This window comes from Perca flavescens, chromosome 14 (assembly GCF_004354835.1).
Source record: "Perca flavescens isolate YP-PL-M2 chromosome 14, PFLA_1.0, whole genome shotgun sequence".
In the NCBI taxonomy this organism is placed as follows: Eukaryota; Metazoa; Chordata; class Actinopteri; order Perciformes; family Percidae; genus Perca; species Perca flavescens.
In genome coordinates this window covers 896,138-921,389 of record NC_041344.1, presented here as the reverse complement: position 1 = coordinate 921,389, position 25,252 = coordinate 896,138, and the positions used below count along the sequence as shown (strand labels likewise).

General features: G+C 38.6%; 1 pseudogene and 6 gene segments (V, D, J or C); 4 read left to right on the top strand and 3 right to left on the bottom strand.

Annotated features, from left to right (window-relative positions):
* Positions 1–507: 507 nt before the first annotated feature.
* LOC114568440 (Ig kappa-b4 chain C region-like) lies at positions 508–3,191 on the bottom strand. The segment is given in 3 exon segments: positions 508–1,031; positions 2,715–2,792; positions 3,173–3,191. Coding segments are annotated over 3 exon segments (441 nt in total).
* Positions 3,192–3,297: 106 nt separating this feature from the next.
* LOC114568439 (immunoglobulin kappa variable 4-1-like) lies at positions 3,298–3,812 on the top strand. The segment is given in 2 exon segments: positions 3,298–3,349; positions 3,457–3,812. Coding segments are annotated over 2 exon segments (408 nt in total).
* A 1,629-nt stretch (positions 3,813–5,441) lies between these two features.
* On the bottom strand, positions 5,442–7,651 carry LOC114568747 (Ig kappa-b4 chain C region-like). The segment is given in 2 exon segments: positions 5,442–6,084; positions 7,494–7,651. A coding segment is annotated over 1 exon segment (252 nt).
* A 4,861-nt stretch (positions 7,652–12,512) lies between these two features.
* Positions 12,513–13,099, top strand: LOC114568741 (immunoglobulin kappa variable 1-39-like; annotated as a pseudogene).
* Positions 13,100–13,969: 870 nt separating this feature from the next.
* Positions 13,970–16,362, bottom strand: LOC114568436 (Ig kappa-b4 chain C region-like). The segment is given in 3 exon segments: positions 13,970–14,493; positions 15,978–16,053; positions 16,354–16,362. Coding segments are annotated over 3 exon segments (429 nt in total).
* A 573-nt stretch (positions 16,363–16,935) lies between these two features.
* Positions 16,936–17,441, top strand: LOC114568433 (immunoglobulin kappa variable 3-20-like). The segment is given in 2 exon segments: positions 16,936–16,987; positions 17,095–17,441. Coding segments are annotated over 2 exon segments (399 nt in total).
* Positions 17,442–20,317: 2,876 nt separating this feature from the next.
* On the top strand, positions 20,318–20,832 carry LOC114568432 (immunoglobulin kappa variable 3-20-like). The segment is given in 2 exon segments: positions 20,318–20,369; positions 20,477–20,832. Coding segments are annotated over 2 exon segments (408 nt in total).
* The last annotated feature ends 4,420 nt before the right edge of the window (positions 20,833–25,252 follow it).

The window sequence follows — 25,252 nt, the reverse complement described above, 5'->3', positions numbered from 1 at the left end:
GTTTTGTATTCCGGCGAAGAAATGTATTTTATGATTGGAACCATAAATGATTTATGGAATATGTAAATGAGTAACATTTCAATTATCTTCTTTCGTCGTCTCTTTATTTGTCTTTGTGGTTCTTCAGCAGGAATAGAATTTGAATATTTCCAGAGTTTGAACTGCAGATCACACTCAATTTATTTCTCTCTACGCTGTTCTCTCTTGTTTAAATAATAATAGATATAACTAAAGCAATTAAAATAGTACAGTCCTTACTATAAATACACTTCAGTAATGAGAGATGACTGGATAATTTATCATTGAAATGTTCTGACCATGAGGTTTGTTCCAAAGGTTTATCATTATAGATATTGTTTCATATAATCCTATACTGTCTTTCTACAGTCACCATGGAGACATTAAAACATTTTTGTTGGATCATTTTGTCTTCAGAGTTTCATAAAGTCAGTGACACCATTAAGAAAAGATGTAATAAGATACTTTGATAATAATAAACACAGAAACTTAATTTGATGAATACGTCTTTATTATCTGGAAACACTGAAATAATATAGAAACATTGCAACAAGCTGGTAAATGTGTCTACTGAACCAGGTGAAATAAAAGCCAGAGCTAGTAGCAGAGAGCAGAGTGAGAGCAGTGTCAGAGTAAAACCAGTAGCAGAGTCCCTGCCAGTGAGTCAGCTCAGGACTGGGAACACTGGTCTCTCCTCAGTGTCTCTGAGAGCGGAGTCTGGGAGCCCTGGGTGGCCTCACAGGTCACAGAGCCCACCTTCCTCCACTGGTCTGCAGGGAGCCTCAGGGTGCTGCTCCAGCTGTAGTGGCCGTCCTTCCCCAGCACCCCGGGGCTCCTGCTCTCCTCCCAGCTGCTGCTGCTGCTGCTGCTGCTGCTGCTGCTGCCGTCCACCTTCCAGGCCAGACTCCAGTCTGAGGGGAAGCCCTTGTTGGCCAGGCACATGAGGGTGGCCTTCCCCTGCTCCAGCTCTTCTCTGGAGGGGGGCAGCACTGTCAGGTATGGGCGCACATCACCTATAGGAGCAGAGGTGGGAATTGTTAAAAATATTTCACATAAGTAAGAACACCTCAAACGTCAAAATAAGCGACAACAACATCGAAGAAATGACAATAATATGACAAAAATGCCACAAACGTCAAGGAAAGCAACATACACAAACATTGCAAAAAGCAGCAAAAATATCAACAATGTGTCAGACATCCAGAAAAGGCAACAAAAATTCTATAAAAATCACACAAATATTGAAAAAAGCAGTAAATGGTAGGAAATACTAAGAAAACGGGAAAAACCCTGCAGAAAAATCAAAAAAATTATCCAAAGCTGCTATAATGTTCAGGGTGGGACACACATCACCTAGGAAACACCAATCAGCTTGGAGCAGTATTTCTCAAATCAGGTTAGGGGGTACTAGGGGTACTACAGGTGGTACATGATATTTACTTTTAAATGTTGAAGTATCAGTCATGCATAATTGCTAAAAATTATTATACTATGAATGATTAATGAAACTTCTGATAGATTCTAAACATTTTAAAAATGTCATTTAAGTGTTTTTCATTTACAAGGTTATTGTTTAGTAAATCCAACACTGCCGTTGTTCTACCAAAAAGATTTTTTGCTGGTCAGTGTGTACTTGGCTGAAAAGATATTTCAAAGAGGGTTCATTACTGAAAACAGTTAGAGAACCACTGGCTTAGAGGACAGGGAGCACACAGCTGTCAATCAAACACCAGCAACTCCGCCCCCTTTACTGTGTGAGAGTGGGTTATCTTTCCTTTAAGGAGTTTCTGTCAGATGGTTTTTCTGCTCCACCAGTCACTCACTCACACATTGTTTCACTTCCCTTTAAGAAACCTCTCATGCATATCAGCACAGAAAGAGTCTTCATATGACCCGAAATACATCAAACTGATTTGATGATTTTAAATTTTAAAATACCAGAAAAAACTTTTTGTCTTATACTATTTGAAGAAAACAATACAATATAGTTTGAATACATATGCCGTCATCTATGATTTTGTTCAAGGTCGAGGTACATTTATACAAAAATGTTTACTGTCTGAACTCTCAGAAAGGCAAAAGTTTATCAGATCCACTTTTTAAAAGACATTATCAGCTATATAAAACAACTGACAACCATATTTAAAATGTTCATATGACGGATTTAAAAACCTCAGAAAACTGAGGTAAAAAGACAATCCGAAAAATTATGAGATAAGAGATTTCAGCGTCGTTCTCCCTGTTTTGAAGTACGGTAAGAGAATTCAGTTCAATTTCAAGATGAAAGAGGAGAAATGAAGAATCAAACTGAGTCTATAAAGTGATCTATATCAGTCCAATGGGACTGATATAAAATCTACCGCAAATGTTCAGACAACAACGTACAAAAACCTCTCACTGTAGAGAGACACGGCTCTCTGACTTTGTCTGACAAAACCTAAACTACAAGTCCTCAAGTTTCTGTCATCTAAAATCTGATACCAAGATTTCTCCTGCCAATAAAACACTTAAATGTTTTTATTCGTCATTTAAATTTCAAATAAAAAAACTGTATTTTGATTGTTGGTAGAACAATGTTGAAAAATCATAAGAAAATGTTGAAAAATCAGATATATCAGCTTTACGAGAGTTATATGTCTGCAGAAGACAAAAATATTGCTCATGAATTAACAAAATATATCAAAAATTGCACTTACATCCAAACTCCAGTCTGGTTCCTCCACCGAACGTGTACCACAGTGATACAAACTGATTGAGCCGTCGTACAAAAACCTCTCACTGTAGAGAGACACGGCTCTCTGACTCTGAACACAACACAATCAACAAACACACTTCCTGTTTATTTAAGCATTAACTATTTCACATTAAATGTATCAAACACTTTCACAATTGTTAAGAATTAATCACATTTTTATAGATTTATTATTAAATTTGTCTGAAAGTAAAATTGATCCCTCCAACAATAAATTAAACCAGACAGAAAAAGTTTAAAAAAGTAATATATCCACAATTAGTGTCAAATCCACATTAAAATGCTTCCTGCCACATTATGAATCAATCCTGTGATAAAGTGATTGATCCGTAGAGAAACAGCATCCTCAGAGTAATCCAAGTCCCTGTTGGAGTCAGTCGGAGCATTTCCATAGAGAGCCACTTTGCATCAGCAGCACCATGCTCCAGTGCTCTGGGAGAGTTTATAGTCCTGAGAGTTGAACACTGGATGACTGACAGCTGTCCTTCATGACAACAGAAGCCCCAGAAATCCTCCTCATCAAAAACATGACTCTGATCTCCGTCCTCATCTGGACTCTCCTCTGCTGCTGCTTCACAGGTAAAGTCCAGAGAATCAAACTCCTCTCCTCTATCAACATCCGTCCCTCTGAAATGAAGCCGACTAAACCGTGATGCTGCTTTATGTTTTTGTCTCTGTATCCTCAGAGTCCAGAGGTCAGGTCACATTGACTCAGCCTGGAGCAGTGAGCTCTGATCGGGGAGGCTCTGTCTCGATCACCTGTAACGGTAATCCTAAGGTGTATGTAGCGACCGATTCAAGTTGGGGTTCGAATATTGGAAAACATCTTTTGTTCTGGTACCAACAGAGAGATGGAGAAGCTCCTAAACCACTCATTAAGTTTGCTAATGAGCGAGCATCAGGAACTCCAGATCGTTTTTCAGGCAGTGGATCAAACTCTGACTTCACTCTGACCATCAGTGGAGTTGAGGCTGAAGATGCAGCAGTTTATTACTGTCAGAGTCAATATGCTTTGAACAGTCAGGTTGTGTTCACACAGTGAAAAAGCGTCGTACAAAAACCTCCCTCAGTCAGACTGAACAGAAACTGAACTGACTGCTGCAGCTGGAAGCTACTGCAGAGACTGATACAGTTCACTGAAGACACACACACACACACACACACACACACACACACACACACACACACACACACACACACTTTCTTTTAGTGTTCATCATGTCTCTACCATATTTCCTCCTAAAGTTCAAACAGGCCACCTCAACAATCTGAAAGTTTCCTCAAATGAAGAGAACAGTTCCAGTGAAGAAGAACAATCAGAACATTCAAATCACAACAACAGCAGAGTCAGCTCCACTGATGTACACACACTAACCAAATTCGCTGTATAAATAACATCAACATACACACACCACATTGAAATATCTCAGGACACTGAAGCTCCATATCTGCAATGCAACCAATGTTTGCTGTGGCAGAAACACTGACACTGTCATAAACATAATGTAATCTGGGACACAATTCATACAGAACATGTCACTAAACAAACAGTCTTGAACAGATGTAAAACCAGTTCATATGTTGATAGTAACTACCTCCACTGGTACCTTCAGAAATCTGGAGAAGCTCCTAAACTCCTGATTTATTCAGCTACAACCCGTCAGTCTGGAGTTTCAGATCGTTTTACTGGAAGTGGTTCTGGGACTGACTTCACTCTGACCATCAGAGGAGTCGAGGATAAAGATTCCGGAGTTTACTACTGTCAGCAGGGTTACAGCTGGTTAACACAGTGATACAACGTTGTACAAAAACCTCCCTCAGCTGGAGAGGAACTGATCTGACTCAACAGCTGCACTGAAACTAAAACAACAGAAGCTTGACTAAACTAAAATATATATTTAATTTTAATTGACATTAAGCATTTTAACACTAAATACACTTTATCTAACTAGAAGTTATACTGAAAACATTCTGCTGCACATCAAAGCTGACCTCTGTTGAAGTTTGATTTCAATTCTTTGAGTTTAATCCACAGAGTATGATAACACATGAACATTAAAACTTTACATATTATTCATTTATTTTATATCCTATCACTTGTCATTGAAACTCAAACATACTCGTTAAAATAAATTACAAAATGTGATTTATGTCATATTGTAATATTGGTAACCATGTCTATAACATATTTTAGTCATTTGTAGTTATTTTCTTTTGGCTTCTCTTTACTTGTAATGTAAATATTTCCAGGGATTGAACTGCAAATCACTCTCATTTTATCTCTCTCCATGCTGATGATGTAGTGCTTTTCATTTCAGATTTAGAAAATATTTATCAGACATTTTGTAGTTTGTTTAAATAATAATGAATGTTCTTTAGAGACACTTAAAGCAAATAACATATTACTGTCCTTACTATAAACACACTAAAGTAATAAGAGATGATTGGATGATTTTTCATTGAAATGGTTTTCAATGAAATGATAGGTTTATCATTATAGACATTGTTTTCTATAATCCTATACTGTCTCTTCTACTTCTACAGTCACCTTGGAGAAATCAATACAAGTTTGTTGGATCAGTTTGTCTTCAAAAATTCACAAAGTCAGTGACAACATTAAGAAAAGATGTAATAAGACACTTTGATAATGATAAACACTGGAAACAACCTATTTGATGAAAACGTCTTTATTATCTGGAAACACTGAAATAATACTGAAACACTGCAACAAGCTGGCAAATAGCGCTGTCAGTACATGTAATATAAAAGACAGTTGCAGCAGGGATGAATAACTCAAGTACAAAAAAATGAGACTGACAATTGTCAGAAAATGTGACCAAAACTTCGGAAGAATTGACCAAAACTTGTCAAACAAGCTGGTAAATGTGTCTACTGAACCAGGTGAAATAAAAGCCAGAGCTAGTAGCAGAGAGCAGAGTGAGAGCAGTGTCAGAGTAAAACCAGTAGCAGAGTCCCTGCCAGTGAGTCAGCTCAGGACTGGGAACACTGGTCTCTCCTCAATGTCTCTGAGAGCGGAGTCTGGGAGCCCTGGGTGGCCTCACAGGTCACAGAGCCCACCTTCCTCCACTGGTCTGCAGGGAGCCTCAGGGTGCTGCTCCAGCTGTAGTGGCCGTCCTTCCCCAGCACCCCGGGGCTCCTGCTCTCCTCCCAGCTGCTGCTGCTGCCGTCCACCTTCCAGGCCAGACTCCAGTCTGAGGGGAAGCCCTTGTTGGCCAGGCACATGAGGGTGGCCTTCCCCTGCTCCAGGTCTTCTCTGGAGGGGGGCAGCACCGTCAGGTATGGGCGCACATCACCTATAGGAGCAGAGGTGGACATTGTTAAAAAATATTTTAAATAAGAACATTTCAAACATCAAAATAAGCGTCAAGAACATCAAAGAAATGCCAGAAACATGCCAAAAATGCCACAAAGTCGAAAAAGTTTTTTGCTGGTCAGTGGGTACTTGGCTGAAAAGATATTTCAAAGAGGGTTCATTACTGAAAACAGTTAGAGAACCACTGGCTTAGAGGACAGGGAGCACACAGCTGTCAATCAAACACCAGCAACTCCGCCCCCTTTACTGTGTGAGAGTGGGTTATCTTTCCTTTAAGGAGTTTCTGTCAGATGGTTTTTCTGCTCCACCAGTCACTCACTCACACATTGTTTCACTTCCCTTTAAGAAACCTCTCATGCATATCAGCACAGAAAGAGTCCTCATATGACCCAAAATACATCAAACTGCACTGGACATGAAATAGAAGAAGTACCAGAGAAAATCTTTTTGTTTGAACTATTTCAAGAAAACAATACAATACAGTTTGAATACATATTCCATCATCTATGATTTTGTTCATAGTCCAGGTACATTTATACAAAAATGTTTACTGTCCAAACTCTCAGAAAGGCAAAAGGTAATCAGATCCTATGTAAAAAAACTGACAACCATATTTAAAATGTTCATGAGACAGATTTGAAAGCTTCAGAAAACTGTAAAAGTTATTTCATACTGAGGTAAGAAGACAATCAGCCAAATGATGAGATCAGAGATTTCAGCTTCATTCTCACTATTTTAAACAATTTAGTTTTAAACAATTTAAAATAAAGAAATTAAGGCTACATGTGAAACATTTTGAAGTACGCTACGGTAAGAGAAGTTCAGTAAAGCTTTTATGAGTTCAATTTCAAGATTAAAGAGGAGAAATTAAGAATTAACTGAGTCTATAAAGTAATTTATATGAGTCCAATGGGAGTTTAAATCTACTGCAAATGTTCAGACACTGAAATCCAACCTTTAGCTGATGATACGATATTTAGTATGTGAGCAGAAACTTACATCCAACATCCAGTCTGGTTCCTCCGCCAAAAGTCCACCACAGTGATCCAAACTTACTGAGTGGTCGTACAAAAACCTCTCACTGTAGAGAGACACGGCTCTCTGACTTTGTCTGACTAAACCTAAACTACAAGTCCTCAAGTTTCTGTCCTCTAAAATCTGATTACAAGATTTCTCCTGCCAATCAGACACTTACAATGTTTTGATTCGTCATTTAAATTTCAAATAAAAAACTATTTTATATGTATTTTGATTGTTGGTAGAATAATGTTGAAAAATCATGAAAAAATAACGTAAAATCAGATATTTCAGCTTTTAGAGAGTTAGATATCTGCAGAAGACAAAACCATTGCTGATGAATTAATGAAATGCATCAAAAATTGAACTTACATCCAAACTCCAGTCTGGTTCCTCCACCGAACGTGTACCACAGTGATACAAACTGATTGAGCCGTCGTACAAAAACCTCTCACTGTAGAGAGACACGGCTCTCTGACTCTGAACACAACACACTCAACAACACACACTTCCTGGTTTTTGAAGAATTTACTATTTCACTGTATATATATAAAACACTGCCACAATTGTAAAGGATTACTCACATATTTATCAGATTTATTGTTAGATTTGCCTGAAAGTGAAATTGATCCCTCCAACAATAAATTAAACAAGACAGAGTTCTCAAAAGAAATGTCTCCACAGTGATCGAGTCAAATCCACATTAAAATGCTTCCTGCCACATTATGAATCAATCCTGTGATAAAGTGATTGATCCGTAGAGAAACAGCATCCTCAGAGTAATCCAAGTTCCTGTTGGAGTCAGTCGGAGCATTTCCATAGAGAGCCACTTTGCATCAGCAGCACCATGCTCCAGTGCTCTGGGAGAGTTTATAGTCCTGAGAGTTGAACACTGGATGACTGACAGCTGTCCTTCATGACAACAGAAGTCCCAGAAATCCTCCTCATCAAAAACATGACTCTGATCTCCGTCCTCATCTGGACTCTCCTCTGCTGCTGCTTCACAGGTAAAGTCCAGAGAATCAAACTCCTCTCCTCTATCAACATCCGTCCCTCTGAAATGAAGCCGACTAAACCGTGATGCTGCTTTATGTTTTTGTCTCTGTATCCTCAGAGTCCAGAGGTCAGGTCACAGTGACTCAGCCTGGAGCAGTGAGCTCTGCTCGGGGGGCCTCCGTCTCCATCAGCTGTAGGACCAGTCAAGATGTTGCTGTAGCGGGTTCAGCTTGGGGTTCGAATCGTGGAAAACAACTTTTGTACTGGTACCAACAGAGAGATGGAGAAGCTCATAAACCACTCATTTACTTTGTTAATGAGAGTGCATCAGGGATTCCAGATCGTTTTACAGGCAGTGGATCAAACTCTGACTTCACTCTGACCATCAGTGGAGTTGAGGCTGAAGATGCAGCAGTTTATTACTGTCAGAGTATTCATTGGATCAACAATAAGAATGTGTTCACACAGTGAAAAAGCGTCGTACAAAAACCTCCCTCAGTCAGACTGAACAGAAACTGAACTGACTGCTGCAGCTGGAAGCTACTGCAGAGACTGATACAGTTCACTGAAGACACACACACACACACACACACACACCATTAAACAACCATTAAAATTCCCCTAAAGTAACGTGAATGAAATTTAAAGATCCTGCCCTTTGTCCTTAACAAGCACACATTTCCTTTCAGGAAAGTTCAAACAGTCCAACTCAACAGTGAAAGAAGAAAGATCAAAGGCCTCTTCTTAGAAAAAGTTAAAAAAGTCTTTATTTAGATGGCAGTTATTGAAATTGTTAGTACATTAAAACTGAGCTGGGTAGTAACCCACACGTAGCATCACAACCAGCCTTCTTCAGGGTCTAGTCCTCAGCACACAGTTTCTCCTTTAGTAGACACCAGAGAATTACAGACACAGCTGAGTCAGCTCCACTGATTCACTGTATATATAACATCAATGTCCACACATCACATTGATATAGTATCTCAGGACACACAAGACCCTTCTGGGCCGATCACCACCTTACTTATGTCACCTGCTGCAGCCAAAGTCTGTCACATACAGTACAGACCAAAAGTTTGGACACACCTTCTCATTCAAGTTGTTTCTGTATTTTCATGACAATTTCCATTGTAGATTCTCACTGAAGGCATCAAAACTATGAATGAACACCTATGGAATTATGTACTTCACAAAAAAGTGTGAAATAACTAAACATGTCTTATATTTTAGATTCTTCAAAGTAGCCACCCTTTGCTTTTTTTGATAACTCTGCAAACCCTTGGTGTTCTCTCAATGAGCTTCATGAGGTAGTCACCTGAAATGGTTTTACCTTCACAGGTGTGCCTTGTCAGGGTTAATTAGTGGAATTTTTTCGCTTATTAATAAAAAAGCAAAGGGTAGCTACTTTGAAGAATCTAAAATATAAGACATGTTTTCAGTTATTTCACACTTTTTTAAGTACATAATTCCATATGTGTTGCCTTCACTGAGTCATCTACAATGTAAATAGTCATGAAAATAAAAGGAAACGCATTTGAATGAGGTGTGTCCAAACTTTTGGCCTGTACTGTACAACATTCACAAATCTAACTCTGCCTCTGGTCTCGCATCTTTTCAATCTGTCACCATTCACCACTGGAATGCTCTGCAAAAGATTCTTGAACTTGACAAACTCATTTCCATTTCATCTTTTAAAACCACCATCTCATCCTTGTTCATCGACATATGCAGTTGCTTTTCCACATCATAATTTCCATTTGTATGGTTTCTCCCTTTCTTACTTACCCATGTACCTGTGCACTTTGCTCATTTCACGTGTTCATTGATGTCTGTGTTATATTTTTAATTGTATTTTATGTTATTTTAATCTGTATGAATGTCTAATGTATTTTATTCCCTAGCCCTCCCTTCCTTCCCCCACGTGGCTTTGTCATTTTAGTCCATTGTCCATTGTAAATAAGAACCTGTTTTTAATGACTTGCATGTAAAAAATAATGATGAAATAAAAATGATGTTCCGCTGAGATTTGATCTTAAAGGTCCCATGGCATGAACATTTCACTTTATTAGGTTTTTTAACATTAATAAGCGTTCCCCCAGCCTGCCTATGGTCCCCCAGTGGCTAGAAATGGTGATAGGTGTAAACCGAGCCCTGGGTATCCTGCTCTGCCTTTGAGAAAATGAAAGCTCAGATGGACCAATCAGGAATCTTCTCCTTATGAGGTCATAAGGAGCAAGGTTACCTCCCCTTTCTGTACTTTGCCCGCCCAGAGAATTTAGCCCACCCATGAGAGAGAGAGAGACATCATGGCTTTCAAACGAGCAAAGTGGCAGTTGGTCAAGGCCACACCCCCACCCTCCTCCTCAATAGCTACAGACACAGAAATGGCACATCCTAAGGAAAGCTCATTGTGGGACTGGCTCTAGTGGCTGTAATTCTGCACCAAGGCTGAATTTCGGAAAGAGACTTCAGATACAGTATTAGGGGACCACTAAGGTCTATATAAAAGAGACTTCAGATACAGTATTAGGGGACCACTAAGGTCTATATAAAAGAGACTTCAGATACAGTATTAGGGGACCACTAAGGCCTATATAAAAGAGACTTCAGATACAGTATTAGGGGACCACTAAGGTCTATATAAAAGAGACTTCAGATACCGTATTAGGGGGACCACTAAGGTCTCTATAAAAGAGACTTCAGATACAGTATTAGGGGACCACTAAGGTCTATATAAAAGAGACTTCATATAGAGTTTTAGGGGACCACTAAGGTCTATGTAAAGAATCCAAAGAGCACTATGTCATGGGACCTTTAAAACAGTAACACTCTATGCGGTATATAATGCATATAATCTATATTTTAAATGGGATTTAACATATTTACACCTAATTTAATTACCACAATGACATATTATGTGTCTGTGTGTCCAAAAAGTGCAGAGGTATGGCTCAAAGATTCTGCAGAGGTACACAAGTCCCACTCTAATTGTTTGGTTGTTATTTCCCTCTAAACTGTAACAACTGCTTCAAAAGTTGTTCCTGCATTTATCTTGTATTAGATCTCAGAGGATTACTCAGAGGAGGAACAGTCATGGAGTTAAATGCATAACTTTTATTTAATAACTTAAAACAGTCAGAATTAAAATATAAAAGTATTAATATTTAAAGGGAAGAAATATAAGTAAAATGTTTGAATTAACAGAAAGCAAATGACTGATGAAAGTGCTGTGTAAAACACTTGTTACACTTGTTAGTGTGAATACTGTATTTGTCATATTGTATAACATTTATATGCTGTTAGATAGTAAATGTTTTTTTTATTGAAATGATAAGAAATAAAAGAAAGTAACATTTTCTTCTTAAAATCTATCATTTCTTTGATGCGCCACAAAGTAGTGTATCTACTGTACACCTCACTATTTTATCTTCAGCATTGGCATCAAGAAAAAGGCCACAGCTCACTGATTTAAAGCTCTTAAACATTGTTACGTTCCAGGCAGAGTAGAAAACTGCCTGTCGTCATGTGTTTTCTCTTTGTTTTTTTCTCTCTCCTCCCCACTCTGGTTTCTCTCCAGGTGAGAACGCTGATTGCTTTCCACCTGTGCAGCCGGTAAAACAGGATTGGTTCCTTCAGGCTCAGCCAATCAGCAATCAAGGCAGTCAATAAAAGGAGCACACCTGAGATGAGTTTATTCTCTCTCCTCTCTGATCACTTTGCAGGTTGACCTGTAGCAGTTTTTTGTTAAAACTTTCAACTTGTATGTAGTTGGAGGTTGAGTACTTTAGGTTAGTTGGGGTACCCTGTACATTTTACTCGTGGCTTTAACTGTGTATAGATACACCAGGATTAGTGGTCGTGTATGTTAAAAATAAATACTTATAGTTCATTTCTACGACCCTGTCACTCATTTTCAATTGTCTTGTATTGTCCCCGGTAGCATCGAAGGGGATGTGACCAACATGTTTGAGTACAGCTATGATGTTTGGACATTATGTCATCATGTCGTCCTGATATAAACACCACCTGATTCAAAACGGGTCCCAAGACAAGCTATACTATCAATTACATCAGCATGATGACATCAAATTATAAACAATATACAACATAGAAATCTGAGGTATCAGCTTCATGTCAGTTAATGCGGATGCAACCCAATACGTCAACACGGAGAACCAATATAACATGAAAACAGCTGGTAGAGTTCATTTCTTTCTTGATGCAAGTAGACTCTTTGTAAGTGATGAGTGTCAGCAGTGAGGAGGAAACAGCGTGACATGTTGAGGACAGCTACAGTTCACTGACTCTGTGTGTTTGCATATGTGTCCTGCCTCTCTGCTCCCAGCCGTTAAGAGGCCAGTGTTGATCAGTGGCTGTCCAGGCCTTTCAGAGACACTGGTATACCGGCAGCACAATGATGATGTCACTGACTCTACTGCTGGCCACCCTGGGGCTCCTTGTTCAGGGTGAGACTCTCTTCTGAAAACTTTGCTTCAGGATGCAACCAGGTTCACCACAATGATGTTCTGCTATGATGGAGAAACACTGGAACAAGCAGCATTTACCTTCTTCCATCTGTTCTCCATGTTAAAGAAATGACTCTCTTCTGTTTGGATGTTGATCATCTTTTCTCTAAGCTGGATTTGTCTCAATAACCCTTCTGCATCTTTTTCATGTTTTCAGGTTCATCAGGACAAACCATCCTGACTCAGTCTCCTGGTCTCCATCAGATGTAAAACCAGTACAAGTGTTAGTATCTATCTCCACTGGTACCTTCAGAAATCTGGAGAAGCTCCTAAACTCCTGATTTATTCAGCTACAACCCGTCAGTCTGGAGTTTCAGATCGTTTTAGTGGAAGTGGTTCTGGGACTGACTTCACTCTGACCATCAGAGGAGTCGAGGATAAAGATTCAGGAGTTTACTACTGTCAGCAGGGTTACAGCAGGTTAACACAGTGATACAACGTCGTACAAAAACCTCCCTCAGCTGGAGAGGAACTGATCTGACTCAACAGCTGCACTGAAACTAAAACATCAGAAGCTTGAGTAAACTAAAATACATCTAATAATAATTTACTTTGACTTTGAACATTTTAACACTAAATATACTTTATCTAACTAGAAGTTATACTGTAAAGTATTTAAATAAAACAGGGTTTGAAACATTCTGCTGCACATCAAAGCTGACATCTGTTGAAGTATTATATCAATTCTTTGAGTAAGAGTATAATAACACTTGAACACTAAAACTGTAATTATTATTTATTTATTTTATATCTTACTACTTTTCATAGAAACTCAGACATACTCATTGTTGAAATAAATTACAATATGTGATGTATTTCATGTTGTAATATTGGTAACCATGTCTATAACATACTTTAGTCATTTGTAGTTATTTTCTTTTGGCTTCTCTTTACTTGTAATGTAAATATTTCCAGAGATTGAACTGCAGATCACACTCACTTTATCTCTCTCCATGCTGATGATATCGTGCTTTTCATTTCAGATTTAGAAAATATTTATCAGACATTTTGTAGTTTGTTTAAATAATAATGAATGTTCTTTAGAGACACTTAAAGCAAATAATATATTACATTCCTTACTATAAACACACTAAAGTAATAAGAGATGATTGGCTGATTTATCGTTGAAATGTTCCGACCATGTTCCGACCAAAGGTTTATGATTATAGACATTTTTTTATATAATCCTATACTGTCTTTCTACAGTCACCATGGAGAAATTAAAACATGTTTGTTAGATCAGTTTGTCTTCAGGATTTCATAAAGTCAGTGACACCATTAAGAAAAGATGTAATAAGATACTTTAATAATAATAAACATAGAAACTTAATTTGATGAATATGTCTTTATTATCTGGAAACACTGAAATAATATTGAAACATTGCAACAAGCTGGTAAATGTGTCTACTGAACCAGGTGAAATAAAAGCCAGAGCTAGTAGCAGAGAGCAGAGTGAGAGCAGTGTCAGAGTAAAACCAGTAGCAGAGTCCCTGCCAGTGAGTCAGCTCAGGACTGGGAACACTGGTCTCTCCTCAGTGTCTCTGAGAGCGGAGTCTGGGAGCCCTGGGTGGCCTCACAGGTCACAGAGCCCACCTTCCTCCACTGGTCTGCAGGGAGCCTCAGGGTGCTGCTCCAGCTGTAGTGGCCGTCCTTCCCCAGCACCCCGGGGCTCCTGCTCTCCTCCCAGCTGCTGCTGCTGCTGCTGCTGCTGCTGCTGCTGCCGTCCACCTTCCAGGCCAGACTCCAGTCTGAGGGGAAGCCCTTGTTGGCCAGGCACATGAGGGTGGCCTTCCCCTGCTCCAGCTCTTCTCTGGAGGGGGGCAGCACCGTCAGGGTGGGGCGCAAATCACCTACAGGAGCAGAGGTGGAAAGAGTTAAAAAATGTTCTACATAAGACCAAACAACCCAAACGTCTAAATAAGCGAAAAAAAATGTTGACTTTTAACTTAAACTAACGCAAACATGGAAAGAGCATAAAAGAAAACATTGAAAGAAGCCAATATGTCTAAAAAAGTGTCAAAAATGTCGACAAAGGCATTAATAATGTACCAAAGAACAAAGAAAAGGTGGAATAAAATCACAAAAAAAACTGCCAAACCCCCCCACAAAAAATGTTCAGGGAGGGATGCACATCACCTAGGAGACACCAATCAGCTCAGAACACTATTTCCCAAACTGGGTTAGGGCTACTAGGGTTACTACAGGAGATATATAAAAAAAAACAGCTAAATCAAAAATGACCAGACATGCATAATCCTTAAAACTATTATACTATGAATGATGAATGAAATTAGTGATGGATTCTGAACATTTAAAAAATAGCATTTAAGTGTTTTTCATTTACAAGGTTATTGTTTAGTAAATCCAACACTGATGGTGCAGCATTGTACTACCTCTTCATATAGCTGTTATTTCTACCAAAAAGGCTTCTCGTTGGTCAGTGTGTACTTGGCTGAAAAGATATTTCAAAGAGGGTTCATTACTGAAAACAGTTAGAGAACCACTGGCTTAGAGGACAGGGAGCACACAGCTGTCAATCAAACACCAGCAACTCCGCCCCCTTTACTGTGTGAGAGTGGGTTATCTTTCCTTTAAGGAGTTTCTGTCAGATGGTTTTTCTGCTCCACCAGTCACTCACTCACACATTGTTTCACTTCCCTTTAAGAAACCTCTCATGCATATCAGCACAGAAAGAGTCCTCATATGACCCGAAATACATCAAACTGCACTGGACATGAAAGAGAAAGATTTAAAATTTCAACATACCAGAGAAATCTTTTTGTTTTATACTTTTTGAAGCAAACAGTACAATACAGTTTGAATACATATTCAGTCATCTATGATTTTGTTCAAGGTCGAGGTACATTTATAGAAAAATGTTTACTGTCTGAACTCTCAGAAAGGCAAAAGGTAATCAGATCCACTTTTAAAGGACATTATCAGCTAAAAAAACAACTGATGACCATATTTAAAATGTTCATACAACAGATTTAAAGTTATTTCAAACTGAGGTAAGAAGACAATCAGTGAAATTATGAGATCAGAGATTTAAGCTTCATTCTCACTGTTTTACACAATTTAGTTTTATACAATTTAAAATTAAGAAATAAAGGCTACATTTAAAACATTTTGAAGTACGCTACAGTAAGAGAAGTTCAGCAAAGCTTTTTTGAGATCAATTTCAAGATTAAAGAGGAGAATTTAGGATTCAAACTGAGTCTATAAAGTGATTTATATCAGTCCAATGGGAGTTTAAATTTACTGCAAATGTTCAGACACTGAAATCCAACCTTTAGCTGATGATACAATATTCAATATTTGAGCAGAAACTTACTTCCAACATCCAGTCTGGTTCCTCCACCAAAAGTCCACCACAGTGATCCAAACTGACTGAGTGGTCGTACAAAAACCTCTCACTGTAGAGAGACACGGCTCTCTGACTTTGTCTGACTAAACCTAAACTACAAGTCCTCAAGTTTCTGTCCTCTAAAATCTGATTACAAGATTTCTCCTGCCAATCACACACTTACAATGTTTTTGTCATTTCAATTTCAAATGAAAAAAAAATTATTTTGATTGTTGGTAGAACAATTTTGAAAATCGTAACAAATTATGTAAAATCAGATATTTCAGCATGTAGAGAGTTAGATGTCTGCAGAACACAAAAGCATTGGTCATGAATTAACAAAATACATAAAAATTGAACTTACTTCCAACATCCAGTCTGGTTCCTCCACCAAAAGTGTACCACAGTGATACAAACTGATTGAGCCGTCGTACAAAAACCTCTCACTGTAGAGAGACACGGCTCTCTGACTCTAAACACAACAAACTCAAAATAAACACTTCCTGTTTTTTGAAGAATTTTATTTCACTGAATATGTATTAAGCACTGGCACAATTGTAATGAATTGCTCACATATTTACAGATTTATTGTTATATTTGTCTGAAAGTGAAATTGATCCCTTCAACAATAAATGAAACCAGACAGAGAAGTTCTTAAAAGAAATGTCTCCACAGTGATCAAGTTAAATCCACATTAAAATGCTTCCTGCCACATTATGAATCAATCCTGTGATAAAGTGATTGATCCGTAGAGAAACAGCATCCTCAGAGTAATCCAAGTCCCTGTTGGAGTCAGTCGGAGCATTTCCATAGAGAGCCACTTTGCATCAGCAGCACCATGCTCCAGTGCTCTGGGAGAGTTTATAGTCCTGAGAGTTGAACACTGGATGACTGACAGCTGTCCTTCATGACAACAGAAGCCCCAGAAATCCTCCTCATCAAAAACATGACTCTGATCTCCGTCCTCATCTGGACTCTCCTCTGCTGCTGCTTCACAGGTAAAGTCCAGAGAATCAAACTCCTCTCCTCTATCAACATCCGTCCCTCTGAAATGAAGCCGACTAAACCGTGATGCTGCTTTATGTTTTTGTCTCTGTATCCTCAGAGTCCAGAGGTCAGGTCACAGTGACTCAGCCTGGAGCAGTGAGCTCTGCTCGGGGAGACTCCGTCTCCATCAGCTGTAGGACCAGTCAAGATGTTTTCATAGGGACTGCGGATTGGAACAAAGGGAAAAAATATTTGAGCTGGTACCAACAGAGAGATGGAGAAGCTCCTAAACTGCTCATTTACTGGGTTAATGAGCGAGCATCAGGGATTTCAGATCGTTTTTCAGGCAGTGGGTCAAACTCTGACTTCACTCTGACCATCAGTGGAGTTGAGGCTGAAGATGCAGCAGTTTATTACTGTCAGAGTCACCATTGGATCAACAGTCAGGGTGTGTTCACACAGTGAAAAAGCGTCGTACAAAAACCTACCTCAGTCAGACTGAACAGAAACTGAACTGACTGCTGCAGCTGGAAGCTACTGCAGAGACTGATACAGTTCACTGAAGACACACACACACACACACACACACACACACACACACACACACACACACACACACACAAACACACCATTTCACCATGTCTCTACCAGATTTCCTTCTAAAATTCAAACAGTCCACCTGAACAACCTGAAAGTTTCCTCAAATGAAGAGAACAGTTCCAGTGAAGAAGAACTATCAGCAGAGGTTGGTAGAGTAGCCAAAAATTTTACTCAAGTAAAAGTACTGTTACTTCAGAATAATATGACTCAAGTAAAAGTAAAAAGTAGTCATCCAAATAATTACTTGAGTAAGGGTAAAAAAGTACTCGGTGAAAAAACTACTCAAGTACTGAGTAACTGTTGAGTAACGTCTGATTTATTTTTTAACATAAGCATTCAATCAGACAGACAAAAATACTAATAATAATAACTAATAATTATCTTTAGGCAAATTATACTTCATCCAATCAATAAAATAAATAAAAATTAATTAATTACAAAATAGCTTAAATTAAAATAATCCAGGTAAATTCAAGTACTTACAAAATAAAATCCATAAAATAATAATACATAAAAATAAAAAAGCACAAGTAACACAAATTTCCAAACCTACTCTTTTTTTACAAGGCTCTGTAGGCAGAACTAGAACAAGGTAATGGAGCTGCTGTTTGGCACTTTTACTAAAGTGAACATGCTTTCATTATGAGGCCAGAGGCCTGGACTACGAAGCAAGATTTGGGGTTAACGAGCTAACTTCAGGTTCAACCCAGGGTTTTCTTTATCACAAAGGTGGATCACATACCGGTTCACTCGCCATGGTAACTCATGCTGGACACCTAACCTGGTCGGGAGCAGGTTAAGTTGGAGATGAGAGATCAATCGGTGTAAAAGCACCGCCTACTGACCAATCAATAGGCCTACTCGATTGATGACGGCGTCACCGTTCTTATAGAAGATCAGGCGGAGCTCGGAGAGAGAGAGAGAGAGAGAGAGAGAGAGAGAGAGAGAGAGAGAGAGAGAGAGACGGGGAAGAGTGCGCTCATAAAAGTTAAAACATTTAGAGACCGACAACGCCGTAAACATTCCCTGATGGGTATATTTATGAAATATATAGATTTGAATGGGAGGGAATTACATATCGGCTATTTCTCTGCTTCTTGAGCCAATGAGCACAGCGATTTGAATGATGTTTTTTATATTTTTTTATTTGCTCTCACGATCGCTTCCACTGGCAGGATTGCAACTGAAATAATAGGCTAATTACGGCAGTTTATGGAAAGGACAAGTGTAATTATGGTCAGATCTTGGTCCTGACTGAGGGGGAAGTGATATTGATAAGCGTTGATTTACGCATCAGCGTCGCCTATTTTTTGTTGCCAGCTGACGAGACTGCACAACTACGTTTGATTGGTGAAACACAGTCACGTACGTGGGAGAGCCTTTGGCGGAAGTCTCTCTCTCTCTCTCTCTCTCTAAATAAAACATTAAAATGAGGCGAACGCGGGGGGAATACAAACAATGACGCGTAGAAGAGGTAAAAAGAAAAGTAACGAGCTCATTGTAGCCTAATGTAGCGGAGTAAGAGTACAGCTTCTTCTTCACAAATCTACTCAAGTAAAAGTAAAAAGTATAGAGATTTAAAACTACTCCTAGAAGTATAATTTTTTCAAAAACTTACTCAAGTAAATGTAACGGAGTAAATGTAACTCGTTACTACCCACCTCTGCCAATCAGAACATTCAAATCACAACAACAGCAGAGTCAGCTCCACTGATGTACACACACTAACCAAATCCACTCTATAGGAAACATCATTTTCCACACATCACATTCAAATATGTCAAGACACTGACGCAGCATATCTGCAACGCAAAAAATGTTTTCAGTGGCTGAAACACTCACACTGTCATGAACATAATTCTGGGACACAATTACTACAGTACAAGTCACTAAACAAACTGTACCGTTCAAACTAATACTTATAAGAGTTGTCTCTATATAGAGAGATAGTATTTTGGAAAAAAACTAAAGTTTTTTGATTTAAACAACTAACAAGTGGCCTTGATTCATTGGTTCACTTTCATTAACAAGACCCTTCTGGTCCGATCACCACCTTACTTATGTCACCTGCTGCAGCCAAAGTCTGTCACATACAATACCCGGTCCTCACTTCATTATTGATGATTTTCAATTCAATTCAAATTGCTTTATTCATCCCCATGGGACAATTAAATGACACAAAGAGCAGCATATTCCACCACATACAGTACATCATCAATAAAATAAAGACATAAGTAGTAATATATAAAAAGAAAAGAAAACCAGGAGAAAGGGGATGGGATGAATGAGTCAGTCATCAGTCTACGAAATGTTGTAGTGCAGTCCAAAGATTTGGGAGGTGGGGGGCTGGGAGTTTAGGAGCTGGACAGCTCTGGGGACAAAGGTCACCTTCCTCCTCTGGGTTGTAATTCTCTCTAAATTGTAACAACTGCTTGAAAAGTTGTTTTTGCATTTATCTTGTATTGGATCTTGTATGAAGCCTCAGAGGAGGTGTTAAATGCAGACATTTTATTTAATAACTAGAAAAGTCTTAAAAGTTAAAGAAAAGGCATGTCAGTAAAATGTTTGAAATAACTCCCTGTTGGAGTCAGTCGGAGCATTTCCATAGAGAGCCACTTTGCATCAGCAGCACCATGCTCCAGTGCTCTGGGAGAGTTTATAGTCCTGAGAGTTGAACACTGGATGACTGACAGCTGTCCTTCATGACAACAGAAGCCCCAGAAATCCTCCTCATCAAAAACATGACTCTGATCTCCGTCCTCATCTGGACTCTCCTCTGCTGCTGCTTCACAGGTAAAGTCCAGAGAATCAAACTCCTCTCCTCTATCAACATCCGTCCCTCTGAAATGAAGCCGACTAAACCGTGATGCTGCTTTATGTTTTTGTCTCTGTATCCTCAGAGTCCAGAGGTCAGGTCACAGTGACTCAGCCTGGAGCAGTGAGCTCTGCTCGGGGAAACTCCGTCTCCATCAGCTGTAGGACCAGTGAAGATATTGCCATTGCAACCGGTTCATATTGGGGTTCGAATAGTGGAAAACAAATTTTGTATTGGTACCAACAGAGCGATGGAGAAGCTCCTAAACTGCTCATTAAGTTTGTTAATGAGCGAGCATCAGGGATTCCAGATCGTTTTTCAGGCAGTGGATCAAACTCTGACTTCACTCTGACCATCAGTGGAGTTGAGGCTGAAGATGCAGCAGTTTATTACTGTCAGAGTGTTCATTGGATCAACGATCAGAATCTGTTCACACAGTGAAAAAGCGTCGTACAAAAACCTCCCTCAGTCAGACTGAACAGAAACGGAACTGACTGCTGCAGCTGGAAGCTACTGCAGAGACTGATACAGTTCACTGAAGACACACACACACACACACACACACACACCATTTCTCCATGTGTCTAGCAGATTTCCTCCTAAAGGTCAAACAGTCCACCTCAACAACCTGAAAGTTTCCTCAAATGAAGAGAACGGTTCCAGTGAAGAAGAACAATCAGAACATTCAAATCACAACAACAGCAGAGTCAGCTCCACTGATGTACACACACTAACCAAATTCACTCTATAGGAAACATCATTTTCCACACATCACATTAAAATATGTCAAGACACTATAGCAATGCAAAAAATGTTTTCAGTGGCTGAAACACTCATGAACATAATTCTGGGACACAATTATTACAGTACAAATCACTAAACAAACTATCCCGTTCAAACTTCATACTTATAAGAGTTGTCTCTATATAGAGAGATTGTATTTTGGAAAAAAGAAAGAATTTTGATTCAAACAACTAACAAGTGGCCTTTATTCATTGGTTCACTTTCATTAACAAGACCCTTCTGGGCTGATTACAACCTGACTTATGTCACCTGCTGCAGCTAAAGTCTGTCACATACAATACCAGGTCCTCACTAAATATTCATTTATTGATGATTTTCTATAGCCTGGATGCCAGCCAAACTTAGCCCCGCCCACAACCTTCATATTTTGACTAGAATCTGAGAATGACCACGTCAGGCTAGATTTTCTATTAAATTCAATTCAAGTCACTTTGTTCATCCCCACGGGGCAATTAAATGACACAAAGAGCAGCATATTCCACCACATACAGTACATCATCAATAAAATAAATACATAAATAGTAATATATAAAAAAAGAAAAAAAAGGGGGAAGCGGGATGGGATGACTGCGTCAGTCATCAGTCTACGGAATGTTGTAGTGCAGTCCAAAGATTTGGGAGGTGGGGGGGCTGGGAGTTTAGGAGCTGGACAGCTCTGGGGTCAAAGGTCACATTCCTCCTCTGGGTTGTAATTCTCTCTAAATTGTAACAAATACTTGAAAAGTTGTTTGAGCATTCATCTTGTATTGGATCTTGAATGAAGCCTCAGAGGAGGTGTTAAATGCATACATTTTATTTAATAACTTCAAATAGCCAGAAAGAAAAGTATTAAAAGTTAAAGAAAAGGCATGTCAGTAAAATGTTTGTGAAAAAGCGTCGTACAAAAACCTCCTGTTGTTATAAGCCCAAATATGATTATCTTGTGATTGTTTTAGCAATTTAAAATCCCTAGCCTGCTTGCATTTTGTGTACTATTTATTAATACTGCTTATAAACTGTTTATCCTCATAATTATATATATATATATATATATATATATATATATATATATATATATATATATATATATATATATATATATATATAATATATTAGACATTGATTTCTATAATACATGTTCTTGCTGAACATAACATGATTCATATAGCCTATATAGTTATTATTTTTCGTATAGTTATTGCCTCATTTGTCTATTTCAGGATGTATAATCATAGGCATAGTTATTTATTTTATTCCAGGGGTTATAAAAATAAATGTCATAATAAATGACTATACTATACTATAAAATGTAACTTTATGCTAGCTGGGGAAATAATATGTGGTGTGCCCCATGGCTCAATTTTAGGCCCCTTCTTTATCTTCTGTTTTATTTAAAACTGCTTTATGCTGTAACTTGAGAGACATACAATTTTAACAGCTCAACTAAACCTTTTACTTTTTGTGTTAATATACTACCCTCTAGTGTTACATATCAGCAACTACAGTGTGAGTTTCCTTGGTTTTCACAGAAGGAAAGAAGACACAGCTTAATCTGAATTACTTTAAAATATCAGAGCACTTGTGCTATTTCCTGTATCCTCCTGAGACCCAGCCCATTGACTTATGTCCACTGTAGTGGACATTTGAGTTTCATTCCTCTCCTTGGAATCTTTTGTGCAAGTCTCTTAATTCCTGCTGTACTGTACAGAGGACATCCTGGGCTTTTCAGTGATGTGTTATTTGATTGGCTGGGAGGCCGGGAACCGCCTCTATCTTTCAATCCAAAATGGACAGCATAGGAACAAGCACATTTTATGGAAAGATAAGAGATGAGTCAAATATTGTTTGGCTATGGTTTTGTTACTATGATAATCAAATATTTTCTTCAGGTGTTAGGAATCATATATTGAGTTCTGATAGAAACTACATTATGTATCTTTTGAAAAATGTGCCATTTTATGAATGTCAATTATAGTGGACATCAGGACTATCACTCCACATCTACCAAATTTGTCTGTTTTCGTACTCAAATGATCCTGTTGTCCACTACAGTGGACATTCTTTAAATAAATAAAAATAAAAAAATTTAAATTGTAAGATGTTTTTTTAACCTTAAACAGGTATGGAATCACAAAAAAATCTGATTAGGAAAAACAAAATTTTCCTTGGTTCTCAGTTATTTAAGGTTTGTTGAGAAACTACCACCGGTCAAATAAATCTATTAAATCTTTTATAACAGAGGAGTTAAAGATCTGAACTACATGATCTCAAGCCAAATGATGCATGTGAAAAATAGATGGACCTTATTTTTGTGAATTATTGGTCAAATAAGTCTCGAACAGGAGGTGAGACCTGGAGGCCAAAGGCTGGCATAAAGTAAGTAACTTTTAGACAAGAAGACACCAGTACCTATAGTTTAGATCAGTGGTTCTCAAGCTTTTTTAAATATTGTGCCTCCTTTGAACAGTTTTTTTAAGCCATGTACCCCCTAACCAGCATGAATAATTTTTGTAGAAAAAAAAATCTATATAAAGAGGAACATACAGCGATGTCAGCGATAGATTTACTATACAACAGCCTTGTACCTGGAAAACATTTAAATGCTGATGGAAAACGGAGACAAAAACTTGGAAGGAAGGCAACACTAGGACGACAAAAGTGACAAAAAATTCAAATAAGTGACAAACTTTCAAAAAGAGACAAAAACTTCAAAGGAAAAAAGACAGTGGAAAAAAGTTAGGAAGAAAGGCAAGAATAGGTCCAAACAAAACAACAAAACCTTCAAAAGAAAGTGACTAACTTCAGAAACAGGGAGAAAAACTTTGAAAAAAGCAACAAACTTGGAGAGAAAAAAAGATAGTAGAAGTAACAGAAGTACAGCCTTGTAACTGAAAAACATTTTGCAAAAAATCTCCCGACACGTACCCCCTGCAGTCCTCCAAAGTACCCCTAGGGCAAGGGGTGTCAAACTCAATTTCACTAAGGGCCACACTGGAAACTAAGAACCATATCAAGTGCCAAACATGTTTAGTTTACGAGTTCATTGACATACGTTTTTTTTAATAGAAAAAGTCAAACATCTGGGGCCGGATCAAAACCTGCAAGGGGCCAAATTTTGGCCCGCGGGCCTTGAGTTTGACACATGTGCCCTAGGGGGACACGTACCCCGATTTGAGAAACACTGGTTTAGATGTTATGTATTGTGCCAAGCACACATGGACTTATAAGACACCACAGTACTGTTACAGTAGTAAAACATTTGTCAGACCGAACAGAACTTTTGACATTAAACATTACAAACAGCTTTGTCTCCCATCACAGCCTCTCTGAGTAAAATTACCATTTAACCTTTTCCTAAAAAGGTTAAGTCCTTAATTTTTCATATACCTTAAGATTTGGCTCTTCACTGTGATTGTTTTACATGAGACAATACTGTATGTGCTACCAAAGATCAACAGGCCATCTAATGGCACTTACCCTTATAGAGTATTGGTGGAATTAGTTTTGGACTGTCATGATTCTACACACTCCGACACAGTAGGTGGCGGTATGCACCTTTTAAAATGGGTTTGCGAGCTTCCAAAAAAACACGAGTTCCCCATGACTTCCGCTCCTTCAGCCTCACAGTTCGTCAGGTACAACCTTTTGTATACTGTCTATGGATATAGCCGGAGTGAAGCACCAGACCCCGTATGTATTCTATAAACCTGTCTGCGTGGATTCTGTGCTGTCCCCTTTATCGGAAAACGTCTCCCAGTATCCTACGAAGCTAATGAAGCTAGCTTGCCAGCTGGAAATAAACGGACCCGAACATAACCCACAGCGCATGGCAGAGTACGTCCTGGCCATCAGCCCCCTTATTAAAACTATTAATTCAGATAGTCTTATATCTGGTACACGCGTTGGTCTTGCTCCCAAAATCACGGCCATGGCCTACGCAGATGATGTCACAGTCGTTATTAAAAACCAGATGGAGATGGATGTTTTAATTAATCACCTGAACTTATATGAACTGGCTTCAGGTGCTAAATTAAATCATGAAAAGACAAGAGGGAGTTTGGATCGGAGTTGAAAGTAA